Source organism: Patella vulgata, chromosome 3 (assembly GCF_932274485.2).
Source record: "Patella vulgata chromosome 3, xgPatVulg1.2, whole genome shotgun sequence".
Lineage (NCBI taxonomy): Eukaryota > Metazoa > Mollusca > Gastropoda > Patellidae > Patella > Patella vulgata.
Window position 1 is genome coordinate 59,399,580 of NC_065881.2, and position 14,842 is coordinate 59,414,421.

At 37.2% G+C, this 14,842-nt stretch overlaps 2 protein-coding genes across 2 annotated transcripts; one reads left to right on the forward strand and one right to left on the reverse strand.

Moving 5' to 3' along the window:
• The first annotated feature begins 2,027 nt into the window (after window positions 1-2,027).
• On the forward strand, window positions 2,028-4,426 carry LOC126816552 (crystal protein). The gene is made up of 4 exons (XM_056099285.1): window positions 2,028-2,045; window positions 2,271-2,460; window positions 2,839-2,969; window positions 3,367-4,426. The coding sequence occupies exons 1-4, from the start codon at window positions 2,028-2,030 to the stop codon at window positions 4,372-4,374; spliced, it is 1,347 nt and encodes a 448-aa protein (XP_055955260.1). The 3' UTR covers window positions 4,375-4,426.
• Window positions 4,427-8,994: 4,568 nt separating this feature from the next.
• On the reverse strand, window positions 8,995-11,279 carry LOC126815168 (free fatty acid receptor 4-like). The gene is made up of 3 exons (XM_056099287.1): window positions 11,002-11,279; window positions 10,596-10,665; window positions 8,995-9,000 (listed from the first exon to the last, which is right to left on the reverse strand). The coding sequence occupies exons 1-3, from the start codon at window positions 11,277-11,279 to the stop codon at window positions 8,995-8,997; spliced, it is 354 nt and encodes a 117-aa protein (XP_055955262.1).
• Window positions 11,280-14,842: the final 3,563 nt, after the last annotated feature.

Genomic DNA, 14,842 nt, shown 5'->3' on the forward strand with positions numbered 1-14,842 from the left:
GTTTACCCTAAAAATTTGCCAATTCTGAGAATTAACCCAATTTGTTTGTATAATTCAACCATTCTGTTAGTTTTTATACGCCCACATTGAAATGTGGTCGTATATTGTTGTCGCCCCCGTCCGTCCGTCTGTCGGTCAGGCGTCCACAGTTAATATCCGATTGACTTTGAATTTATATACAGTGTCAAGGCCATGAGACGAAGAAGCCTATTGATTTTCAGCGATTTCTGATAATTACTGCCAGAGTTATGGCCCTTGATCACTTTGAAAAATCTTGTGACGCTCTAGAGGCTAAAGTTATCATCCGATTGACTTCAGATTGATACACAGAGTTTAAGGTCTTGAGACGAAAAAGTATATTGATTTTCAATTATTTTTTATGACAGCTAAATCCATGATATTAAAAGTTTCGTATACTTAACGTTAGTATGGAGCAGAACAAATTCTAATGGTTTTCTGATAATTACTTCATGAGATGTTACTCTTAATCAGATTTTAGTGCATTATAAATATTTCATTACCGAAAAAAGTAAAAATATGCGACAACACTTGTTCACTGCCTGGACGATTTAGCTGCTGTGGGCGTATATTTCGTTGCCTGGCAACCTATCTTTTTTTTTACAGTAATGAGGTAGTATGAAATATAAATATTCATATGCATAGCTCATCCTAATTATAGAAGCTTCTCTATTGTAATGCCTTAGGGTAAGACCCACTGTGGAACAATTTGTAATTTGATATCTACTTAATTTTATAGTTATCAATAATGCTGATAATATTAATATCACACGTACACAACCCTGGCCTAAAATATCCCAAAACAAATATCAACTGATGCGTACATAGATAAATCTATTATCTTATCAACATCAAGATCCCATGGTTAATATCAGATCAATGTTCATTCCAAGTGAACTAAGGGCCACCTCATTAACGTCTTTTTGACATTTGGTATACACATAACGGCCATGCTGTCAGCACCAATCCTATATTGCGTTTTGGTGGGGCTAGCCAGTGGTGCTACTGGACCCACAGTCAAAACTAACTTCGGGACCATCCAGGGCGTGACGACCGACAAATCAAATGTATTTTATGGTGTACCTTACGCAACCCCACCAATTGACTCGATGAGGTAAGTGCATCGAGTTAATTACTCTGTCAGAATGCATATCCATTTGACATTGCGAGTTAAATTTTCAGATTTAATGTAGAATATCCACTGTAATTAAAAGTTCTAATATTCAAAAATTGCATGGCTTGGTTCAAGCAACGCTATCATTATAATGTTAATTTTTTAGCATGTAAAACTTATCAGTTCCTTGGTTGCATGCACATGCCAGAGTGATAAACAACATAATTTTGACATGACCTCTTATATTTAGATGATAAATTAAAGTGTTAATATGGTACGTGTTCAATTTGATGTATTTATATGGTCACATTTTTACACCCCTTCACTATTCAGATATACCCGATTTATATTTGAACAGAAATACTTTAATGTTACATTGAAGGTGGCAGGATCCAATTTATCCGAAACCATGGGGACAGCAAGTTTATATGGCAACCGAGAAAAAGAGTGGCTGCACTCAATACCATTGCACTGATCTGAACCCGCCGACCGTTTGTCCAACAAAGGTAACGCAGTTTTTAATTTGTATATACGATACGATATAACTTATCCGTTAACAAGATCAGTTGTCCAACTTGATATTGGGTTGTCAGAGAGTCCGGCCAGCTTCGGCCATACTCGCTATTTTGTTACCCAATCTGTAAGTTTAATAGATCAACATCAGAACAAAATGGAATAATAGACCTGCATAAGATATAATGGGTCAGAGACAGGAACTGTGTAAGAATCTGTGATTACGTACATGTAGCACTAAGTTTAGACGAAAAAGGTCATGATTTCACGCATTCACAATTGAGGCAAAAGCTAGCCAGACTTTCTCTTTAAATGGACCCGTGTTTTGTTTTTTGCTCATGAGATTCTCCAATCTGGGCGGGCTGGTATTTCTGGTTGGGCTATGAGAGGGAAAAGACTTGTCGGTAGTTTTGAACTTGCTTGCTTAAAAAAATAGGACGGGGTAAAATTGCAATAAACTCCCTGTGCAAAAAATAAGTCATAACCCCAACTGACCGACACCTCCACAGACAGCGTTAATAATTAATAATACCTGTTACCGTTGCTTAGGGATTATGGGTAAAGAATTTCAAGGGGTCCCTTTATTTTACAAAGTGACTAAAATAAACCGCCACTTACATTTTAGGTTTCTGAAGACTGTCTTTATCTGGATATCTTTACCCCTTTAAATACCAATGCTACATCAGGTCTGGCCGTAATGGTGTATATCCATGGCGGTAACTTTGTACATATGAGTGCCAATTCTCTGCTGTTTGATGCACAAGTTATTACCATGAAAGGAAATATCGTTCATGTTAATGTTGAATATAGATTAGGTACGTATAACTGTTTCACAATAAATTGATTAACAACCCAGGTTATTATAGTATTTATTTTCTTGTTCAAAACGCAGTAATGGATCAACTCACAAATCACAAGGTTGTAAGGAACAATTAACAATCATTCAGACAAAATTAAAATAATTTATCCACTGTGTAACTTTTCGATCGCATAAACATAACTATCAAGCATACAGACATTCATTTGCCTATGGCAAAGCTTGCATGATACGACTATGATAATGGTGGCCAAATACCTTCCAGTTGAATTCACTATATTGTTTGTCAGACGGTTTCTTTAAGGAGTGTATGCATATGTGCCGCATCTTTCATCATTTTTTGTTAATATGTATTAATCAAAATTTATATACCTAGGCGTGTTTGGATTTTTGGTAACTGGCCCTGGTGACCAGGAAGCGCATGGAAACTATGGTATCAGAGATCAACAATTAGCACTTAAATGGGTTCAAGAAAATATCCGAGGATTTGGGGGCGACCCAGCAAAGGTAAAAAATTGTAATTAATTAAGTGGAATTAGGTTTACAGCAACATATTATCTTTCAATATATACATAAGGTGGAAGTCCAACGCCGCGCAGTGGAAAGTCATTTGTTTATAATCTTATAGAAGACAGACATATGAAGCTGTATACCGTTAAAGTACCGGTAGTCAGATTTATCTGATTTATGTTCAAACAAAATAGTGTAATGTTGTATATTGATTGATGTATTACTTCCATTTATAACAAGGAGAGCCCCCTTCTTAAATCGGTGATTTCTGAACATGTCCTGCGGTGTCCTATACTGCCGATTTCTTGGGCCTGTTAGAAGATACCCTCAGATATGGTCCTATATTGCCGATTTATTTAAATAAGAATTAGTATTCTCAATTTAATTATTTCAGGTCACTTTATATGGACAAAGTGCTGGTGCTCAATCTACAATGATTCATCTTTCAAACCCGGAGAGTGCTCCATACTTCCAGCAAGCTATTGTGGAGAGTTCGCCTTTTACTATTCCATACAAATCTTACACAGAGGCACTTATTCTTAGCTCCCAGTTTTCAAACTTGGCAGGTTGCACACCACTAGATATTGAATGCCTAAGACGAAAGACATCAGAAGAACTGGTGTTTGCACAATTTCAGTCCAGATCTAAAATAGCCTCTTTAAAACTCTTAGAAGCTTTTGAACCGTGGGGGCCAGTGGTTGACGGAATTCTCGTAGATAAACAACCCCTGGTGAACCTAGCTAATGGCGAATTCTCAAAGAAACCGATCATGCTCGGAACGACGTCAGAAGAAACTCGGATTTACATCTACAGTGCCTGGGGCTCACGAGTAGACAATTTGAAATATTTTGAAGTTGTAATAGGAACGTACCCACGCCAATCCCTAAAAATTTTGTATGAATATCCACCAGATCAACCAACAGATGAACGTGATGATCTTAGCAAGTTGTCCACGGATCTCGTTTTCGTTTGCTCGACTAGGAACGCAACTCGCTCTCTAATTAAACATGGCAATGCTAACACTTGGCTGTATATCTGGGATCACGCGTTCTCTTTCCCTGGGTGGGGAAATATTACATTCTGCGAAGGTCATGTTTGTCACGGTTCAGAAATACCATACGTATTTCAAACTGCTTCACTAGCTGGCTTTAAGTATACACCAGATGAAATCGTGCTCAGTGATTTAATTATTCAGTATTGGACAAATTTTGCCAAAACAGGAGATCCCAATAAAGGCATGGATGATGATAAATATTATGTACAAAATGCGCCTGTGTGGCCAGTTTACACAAAAACAGCTAAATACCCTATACTGCATTTCCAAACTCCAGCTTCGTCTGTAGAGAATGACTATCAACAGAGACTATGTGATTTCTGGGACACTATAGGTTATTCTGCCTAGACGTTCTTTTAACTTTTCTTTCAATTATCATTAAATAATTATTTTAAATTTAGCTGACGAAATGATTTAATTCCTTATATCATTTTTGTACATACATAATTTAAATACAATCGCTGTACATAAAATAATGTGAAACGAACTAAATTGTTTTTTTTATATATATATATACCATTCCTTGAACGTTGGCCCATACTGCTGATGCTATTTTCCCACTATGACGATTCGCTCTACGATTGAGATCGTGCTTTTAATGGTGGAGTAATCGTGATGATCCTATCAGGTCTTATTATAGATTGGGGTGAGTCGTAGCAATCGTGTTGATCGTATCGAAACGTATCTGAAAGTACATTGTATCTGCACGTATCATATCGTGGACTCAATAAGGACAATCCTATCGTAACGCATCGGACGACAGTGGGAATCTAGCATAAGCCATAAGATATTGCTTGTTGGTAGTCCCGATCCCCTAGACTGGCCACAATTCTATGGAAATACTAGTTATCGTTTTTTCATAGACTGGACAGGGAGAATTTATTAACGTGGCCTGCCGATTTAAACATGACAGTGTTACAGAATCAACCAACTGCAAAATTTCGATCAATTCTTGACCGTAAACTCCACTGCTGCGTTAAAAATACAATTGAAAAACGAAAAATACAACGAAACCAAGTATATGTATGTATTAATAATATAAGTAATGACCACATTTAGCCTTCTGAACCTAAATTATATTCTCTAATTCACTCCCAATATGTATTTGTATCTGTCCTTGACAGACTCGTTCCTTCTCCCACGGGGCTTGTCAATCTAATTGATATTCATCTGTGAAATTAGTATATTTAAAAATAATCAAAGATATGACCGACACGCCCGCCATGTCTATCAGTATGCATAAAGTATTGTTATCAATCGGGTTCTTCGGGAATAGGTTGTATACCGTGAACAGAACAAGGTTTAACCAGATTTCTTTGCGATCTTTCTGAGGTTATAGGTTGTCTATTGTTTACATTCTGTCTGGCATCAGTTTCTGGTTGAGGTTTTATACACGATAATAGAACTGTTTTTAAATGCTCATTCATTACCCCATATAAAATTGGATTAACGCAAGCGTTACCCATACTAATACATATACTTATTATAAATATATATGAGCCCAATTTCATGTCATTTAATGCAATATCTATCAATATGTATAGAAATACAGTAAATATCGGCATCCACATGATAGCAAAGATGATGACCAAACTGAACAATATTTTTACAACTTTCAAATCTCGGGCGTCGCGAATTTGTCGAACATGCAAACTCACTTTCGGCCATGTTGGATCATACTGCACTCTCGTACGCTTCATTATATTACGGGCATTCCAAAATCGCCAAAAAATTCTAATGTAATTGTGTGTCAAAAGGAGAAACGGTACCAAGAAAACTATCAGAAGTATGAAGATTGTGAAAATCAGTGGTAACTGAATGGATCTAACCTTTGGCCAATCTGTGGTGCAAACATCAACAGTCGTGTTACCAAATGGGAACGTCATGACACGAAAATAGAATGCAGCTGGCAAAAAAAACAGAAGTGTCACAACCCAGATGACTATGATGACGATGATAGCGATTCGACGAGTGAATACAGCACTTGCAGCCTTTACGATACAAATATAACGTTCCACACTTATCATAACCATTGTCCAAATACTGACCGTTGCACAAACGAGCTCCATGTATACAATGGATTTACAAGCAAACTCGCCCATGGTCCACGTCTGGGTGATTCTACACGCACCAATGAATGGTCCAGAAATTGTAAACAACATGTCTGATACAGCTAGGTTACAGATAAAGAAATTGGTCACTGTTCTTAAAGAGCGATTACATGTCAATGTCATAAAGATGATCAAGTTTGCTACAGTTGAAAACATACACAATATATTTAGTACCGCAGCTTCTATATATGGGTTTTCATCCGATCCACGGTTAAATTCAGAATAATATGTAAAGAACGTCGTGTTGCCCAAACCATTCACTTTGTCTTCTATCATAAAGTAGGAGTTGTTTAACCGGTTGTTGAAGTTTTGATTCATGTTAGTATTGTTAGTTATAATTTCTGCCTGCCAAAAAAGAGCCAAAATTAAATTAGAGCAGATGGTCAATCAGTTTCTGTATTCTAATAATATAGATAATATTGGCAACTACTGGGATCAAATTTGATAAAAGCTTTAGCTGCAGTTATTATTTATCTATTGTTAGAATATAGAAGTAATAATAACCTATGATGGTATTCTTACCTTCTATTTTTCACCGTGATTTATTTTTTCGCCAAAAGGAATCATTTCTCGCCATATCTGACACAAATTTATAATAATTCAACACTATTTTCAAGAAGAATTTTCCGATTTAAAAAACATGCGATCTGCGCATGATGTTTTGAGTCTCATAATGGCTGGTCATTTCAAACGTATTTTTTGTATGCTTTTAATCGTAAAATTCTACTTGAAAATAGTGTTGAATTATTATAAATGTGTGTCAGATATGGCGAGAAATGATTGCCTTTGACGAAAGGAGAAGAATCACGGTAAGACATAATCGGTAAGGATTCCAAAATAGCCTTAGAACAGAGGTGGGATAGAGTTGTATTTTCATATTGCAGCTATATGGGGACGGATAGGAACGGTCAGTGGGCAGCGTCCGATCAGAGACCGTTTCTAAAGGAAAATGAAATGAAATGGGGTTTAACGTCCTACTGTTCTGGGCTTTTAAATTCCAACTGCCGGGGGATCTGTTACGTGCATGGACCCGTTGCTAAAGAAACTATCTGATTACTAACGTATTAATCATTATAGATATAAAATGATAACTTTGATCTGTTTGGTGCATATATTTTCATTTATAAAAAGTTGCTAGGTCAACGATATCAACTTTACAGTTTACAATATTTTTCAAAGCTTTAAGATATTACAAATTAGATAAATGCCCCCAAAACGGATACGCAATCCATTTCTTTTTCATAAAGAATTTAAAACCCAAATCCAGATAGAGGAACCAATCGTCTCATGGTTGTGAATTCTTTGGATATAAAATGGCGTCAGTTGAGTATGTCAATATTCTGTGAAATCAAATTCGAATTCGCACAAAGATTTGATTTGGTTTTGAATCTGGAAAGGAACTTGAATTCAGATTCTCAATTTCACAGATTTACATCTAGCGCTATTATTGGTGCGATTAGAGAGCTTTGTGTCGGGTAAAAAAAATGTCGACCAACGCAGTCTGAATAGCCTGATAGTCTGACTGCGTTGGTCGACATTTGAATTGAGATAAAAGAGCAAGAACACGATAACAAATGATTTACTTTTCGTCTAATGATTTATTTCATGAAAAATTCAGTAGGCTCCGAATATTTTCAACCGAAACCATGTCGCTAATTGTCATTTTTCATCCAAGAGAAAAACAACTACACAAGAAATGATAATCTAATTGTAATTAGATTAAACATCGTGCAACTTACCTGTTAAATTTTTTTTATCCAGAGCAAGGCATCGACCACGTTTTGATGAGATTGGCTTTGAAATAACTAAGTTTTTACTGAGTGTATTGTTTATTAATTGTTATAATCTTTTCCTGGGTTGATATAAATCACGGACAAATATCAGCTGAGAAGCAAGATGTGAGTAAAATGGATTCTGATTGGTTTACCATCAATTCTTATCGTTATGAAAAACCTTAGGTTAGAGGTGTGGTGTTTAAATAATGGCGCTAAATATTGATTATAATTAATCTGTAAGTAGCATTTTATCAGGTGTCTTCCGTATCCCGGTTAAGACGGCCATTCGCAAACCTTCTGTTGCTAGGATTACATTTATGTCTTATGAAATGTGGTTTAACGTCTTACTGTTCTGCTCCGACTGGACTAATGAAGACGGGCATACGCCATACTGTGTGCTATGAGGAAATTTTGTCTGGTCAGCTGCGCTATGGCCTACTCTTATATCGAATTCCAACTGCACAACGTGTATAGGGGACCCCACTAGGGCCAACACTAGGATAGCGAGCCAACGTCTTATTCACCGAGCCACCGCGGCTGCCTTAATAAGTGTTTATAATATAATACATATTTCATTCGTATTTCCTAGAAAGTTCATCCAGATTTTCCGGCGTGGTTCTCCCTTGTTAGTGATGCAGGACAGAGGGCCTGTCTAGTCGTTCGTATGGGAAGAAAAACCGAGGTCCCGTGTACACATTGGCGAGCACATTTGAAATGAAATTCGATATAAGAGTAGGCCGTAGTGCCGCTGTCCGGGCAAAATTTCCCTCATAGCACACTGTATGGCGTATGCCCGTCTTCATTACCCCAGTCCGGAGCAGAACAGTAGGACGTTAAACCAAATTTCATTCATAGTTCGAGGTAAGCCATCTGATGGACGTAGGCAATCGGCACTCCTAGATAAATTCTTGTAATTGTCGCGGCGTATATATATGTTTTCCTTTTATAAATGAATATTATGAAAACCGCATTGAAACCACATGTTTTTAATTTAAGAGGATCTCTAATAAAAGCATTAGCCCCTGCTATTAATCATAATACCCGTTGATTAATAATTATACCCCCTCCCCCTTTTCAGATTTCTAATTCTGCCCAAATATTAGTGACATCATGAAAATTATTGTAATTATATGTGGTATAATAAATTATTAAATGTATTTCCCTTAATTAATTTTAACAGAATTTAGTAAAGTAGACTGAAATTATGACTACCCGTGTCTTATCCCTGGGGAGCCACGGTAGCTCAATGGATAAGGCGCTGACTCAATATACATCGGAGGTCACACGTTCGATTCCGGTGTTGGCTGAGATTGTACCTTGTCGGAACCGTTCAATACTGCATTATTTGAGCGTTGGATCATAAGGTCTGTCATTGAGTCAAGTGGGGTGGTTTCGATTCCTCGCTTGAACGTGAGAAGCAGTAGGGTCGCATGTCCAACCTCGTGAGTTTTCTCCGGGTCCTCCGGTTTCCTTCCACTGCTAAAGACCCCTACGCCCAAGCGAATTAATGAAATAAAATTGTACCATGTTAGTCCCGAAATGACCTAGTTTGTGTCAAGTGGACGTTAAACCCATTTCCCTCTTGTTCACACGTCTGTACCAACCGGGATAATGAAGATGTGCATACGATATAGGCTTCGGTGTGGGAAATATTGCCCGGCCAGCGGTGTTTCCGCCAACTCTTGATCGAATTCCAACTGCCACAGGATCATTTACTGGCGCACCAACGTGTACACTAAACGCCGATCCTTTCCACCACCCCCCGCCTTCCCATTCTGCATCACTGACAAAAGTGAAACCACACTGGTTGGTGAGCCAGCGTCTTACTCACTACCGAGCCACCATGGAGACCCAAGCTATGACATTATTGTAAGTAAAATTGTAGGCATAACATCTGACACAGTACTCAACAGACTTAAGTAAATCCCATGTCAATAAATTAAAAAGAAAAATAGTAAATAAATAAGAAACAGTTGAAAACTTTAATACGCATGATTGGTATATTAGATTACTCTTCTAACATACACAAGTTAATTGCGATTAAATTAAACATACTGAAAAGTGTGTGGTGGTAGGTGGGAGGGGCGGGGTCAAGGTAGTGAAAAGGCCCAAGGAGAACGGGACATTCAAATTTTAATAAGAGCTTATACTCCCTTTCTGATAATCAGCAAATTTTTACGTCATTATGCAGTACACTTGTAAGACGAGGAAGGGATGGCAGATTCAAAGGCCAACGCTCTTCAATAAGTAGTTTGTTTTTATTTATCGTAGGCGTGCTATGCAACTTGAGTCAATAATTTTATTTACATTACAAATCTCATACTGCCAGATAAACATAAATTGTACAGTTGTTTAACAATACGTTTAGGTTATACACAATGGAACATATATTTAGGTTCCCTATGAATTAGGTACTTTCAATTTTACTGACGATTTAAGGAACAGGTTCAATACTATAAAGTGAATGCGGTCTTACTAGTTGTCTGTTTTGTCCCATATCTGATAACATTGGTTTACGTTTAAAACACGAAACAAGAATTGTCTTTACTTGTTCATTCATAACTCCATATAAAATTGGATTAACGCAAGCATTACCCATACTAATACACAAGCCTATTATAAATATATATGAGCCTAATTTCATGTCATTTAAAGCATTATCCACCAATATGATTATAAATACAGTAAATATAGGCAGCCACATGATAGCAAAGATGATAACAAGTCCAAAAACTGTTTTTATAACTTTTAAGTCACGCGCGTCTCGTATTTTTTGAATATGTAAACGAGTGCTCGGCCATGTTGGATCAGGCTGGGTTCTTGTTCGTTTCGCTATTTGACGAGTTTTCCAAAACTTGAAAAAGATCCTAACATAGTTATGTACCAAAAAAATGAATGGTGTCAAGAAATATACGAGAACAATAGACGAAGTAAAGATCAGGGATATTCTGAAGGTATCCATCTTGGGCCATTCGATTGTACAAATTTTCACTGTGGTGTTTCCGAAAGGAAACGTCTTTACGTGAAATGAAATCAGGATGGGAGAATAGAATAACAGAGCTACAATCCATATGACTAAAATAACGAACACCGCAATTCGTGGAGTAAACGTTGATGTCGAGCATTTCACAATACAGATAAAACGTTCCACACTTATCATGACCATCGTCCAGATACTGACCGATCCGCTGACGAATTCCAAATAAACAATCGTGATGCATGCGCAGTGGCCCATAGTCCACGACTGAGTGATTCTACAAGCACCAATGACCGGTCCCGACATTGTGAACAACATGTCGGATACAGCTAGGTTGCAGATAAAGAAATTGGTCACTGTTCTTAAAGAGCGATTACATGTTAATGTCATAAAGATGATCGAGTTTGCTACAGTTGAAAAGATACACAGGATGCTCAATACGCTGGCTTCTATGTACGGTGTGATGGCATTCTTTCTGTTGAATTCTGAATAGTATGTAAAATATGTTCTGTTACCCCAACCATTGATTTTATCTTCTGCTATAAAATAGGAGTTGTTCAAGCGATGGTACATTATGGAATCTGAAAATATAATATTTATATTAGATACAAAATCAACCCCAATTAGTGATCTCATCTACTGGTACGTATATTTAGAAGTGGGAAGAAACGGGTTTAAACAGGCGGCCCTTCACGAATAAACCCTGGATTTAACACATGGTTTGGCTAGATAGATTACTCCTTAATTTTAAAAGAAGAGGTACATATTTGCTTTTGATAAGTTTGTGTAGTTTTAAACCCGATCCAGCCCATTTGATACGACGGACATTTTTGATTCCATAGAAAGTACTGTAGAATGTGCAGTTTGATTAATTTTTGGCACGTTTGTTTTATCTTGAAATGTGTGCTTTAATAATTTTATCTTATTCTAAATATACCCCAAATTACACCCTAGTCAACTTGCTCTTTCGGTTTGGGATCATGGGCGAGAGGAGTGGTGTCTTGTTGTGGGTTCCCGTTCCTAAAAGACTGATTTCCTTTCTTCTTTTTAAATTAAAATTCGGCAGCCGCCGCCGACTCAAGACGCATGCTGAGCAAATCATTACAATTTTCTTACGTTTACTTCAAATGTCTCATCATCAATAAAAATGGCCTGTGATTGCATATGATTATATTAGGAATTCAAAACAAAAAAAGGACTTACCTTTTTTTAATAAAAGAGACCTTACCACTATTTGCCGGTCTTCTTGCCAATCTAAAGGTGGTTTCAATGGGTCTGTTCCAAGATAACATAAGGAAGATTATCTTTAAGTGGTTTGAATGAAGTGGAAACAAAGAGTAGATTATGCGGAACAATATCGGTAAATTGATTCCTAAATCATATTAGTCTGACATTTAGTAATACACAAATTAATATAGAGGAAATTTAATATTATTAATAGTAAATATCAGTTATCAAGTAATTGCTGGGGCCGTGTTATGGATGTTGCTGGATCCAAGATAAGATAGTTGTAAATCAGTTTTCTTTTAGCATTGTCATTCTTAAAGAAACGTCGTCTCCAGACAGTAGATGGGTGAATACGTGACGGATTAGGTACACCTGCTGCTTTTGATTTTTAACGGAAGCATGATGTAAAAGATTAAAACTACTGTACAACATTTAATGTCTAGGGTGATATCACGTTTAGAGCACTAGTTCTTATGTGATCTATAAAGTTAGCAACGTAGGGTTCGCCTAGCATTAGGTTAGCCGATGGGCAGCGAGTGTTCAGCATACTCTTAATCGAATTCAAAATGTCAAGGGTTGTTTTACGTACACGCCATTGTGTTCACGGGACTAGGGTCTCTTTTTCTCCCGCGCTCTTTGTCAAATTTTTTTTTCAATGTATATTTTGGAGACGTAGATTTTGCCGCGTCATTAATTAATGCTGTTCCGTATTAAACAGGGTGTATCACGAATTACATCACGCTAGACCACTACAACTCCCAGGTATTCTTAGGAGCGGAGAATAAAATCTGAGAACTAGAAGAGGGAAAGTTTAATTAAGAGTAATACTTATTATGACGGTTTAGTAAGCCTATCACATATATTATACAATCCGAAAAGTTACAGCCAAAGCGCTTTCAATGTCCCTTTAAAGTAAGCATTATTTTTATTGAATTTTATGTAATTAAATTTTTTTGCAATTTTGTCTTCGTTTCTATTGCTATTAGATTATCCAAAATTACAATCGAATATAATGAAACCCCGTTGAAATTGTACCTATCATATGCATTCTAATTAAATAATGACATCCCATTTAATACCTAAATACCAAAAGGTTATCTTGATGAGTTCGTGTTATCTAATTATATGATAAACGAGTCTTATCAGATCTATCGGTAATTCGATCTGCAATGAACGAAACTTGGAATAAGAAATATATTATAGAACTGCAAACATGGCTATGAGTAACCATAGTATTTATCATGATGACTGAGTCAACTTATTATGCGAGGTTGGCTTTTCTAACATCATAAAGGGACGTTATTAATATAGTTACCAGATAACTTTGAGTTCCCCATTCTTATGTCGGTTGCCTCCATTCGTCTTGACTGGTATCCGCGGTACTCGGGTCCCTATACAATGGTTTGACATTAATTTAATTTGTTAATCATCCATAATATTATTTTGTTGATAATTATTTACAGAATTGTTGTTGTCATATCTTATCAACAAAACTTACAGTGTTAGTTTCAAAATGTGCAGGGGATCACGTGGCTAAGTGGGTAAGACGCTGGCTCGCTAGCCTGGAGGTCGGGTGTTCGATCCCTGCATTGGCCGAGAAAGTTCATCCAGATTTTCCGGCGTGGTTTCCCCTTGTCAGTGATGCAGGACGGAGGGCCTGACAAGGACAGCTGTCTAGTCGTTCGGATGGGACGAAAAACCGAGGTCCCGTGTACATATTGGCGTGCACGTAAAAGATCCCTTGGCAGTTGGAATTCGATATAAGAGTAGGCCGTAGCGCCGCTGCCCTGGCAAAATTTCCCTCATAGCACACTGTATGGCGTATGCCCGTCTTCATTAGCCCAGTTTAGGCGCAGAACAGTAGGACGTTAAACCCCATTTCATTTCATTTCAAAATGTGCATGAAGTAATTCTAGTAAAATTTTCAACATGTACCCTTCCCAGCAGGTCAATATGATGTGTTATTCTATTTGATAGATTTTATGTTATAATTGTTCATGATATATTTAATTATCTTGTACTATTTTAATTTAAAGTATTTATTTATTCTTAGAATATTTTAAATATTTTATAAAGGTCAATATAATGTGTTGCTCTATTCATAGATTTTATATAATAATTGCTCATGTATGTTGAATAAAAAAACTTTAGTGTATCAAATAGCAAATTTAATCCGTTAATTGATGTACAGCACGGTTAACGGTAAAATTCCATTCCTAAATTTCGAATATTGGCTGAGCGCATCTATGAACCGGTCTGCGCAGGCGTGAGTTTGATAATGACTGATCGATTCAAATGAATGTTGTTTGTGTTTTTGTATCGTACAATTCTACATGAAAGTAGCGTTGGATTATTATAAATTTGTGTTGTATGTGGCAAGAAATGACTCCTTTTGGCGAACAAAGAAGAATCACGGCCTACTCTTGGTCTTTTTTCGAATTCCAATTGCCACGGGTTCTTTTAGGTGAACTCCAATGTGTACACGGGGCCTCGGCTTTTCGACTATACGTTGTCCCCCGTCCTCCCTCTATCATGCACGAATTGCAAAGTCTCACCACGCCGGAAAATCCCGATGAACTCTCTCGGCCAACACCGTGATTGAACACGATTAGCGAACGAACGTCTTACTCACTGATCCACCGCGACTACACCACGATCCGGGCACCACCTCTAGTCCAATTACTGCAACAAAAGGAAACGCTAGACCCGACCAGTAACTGGATGAT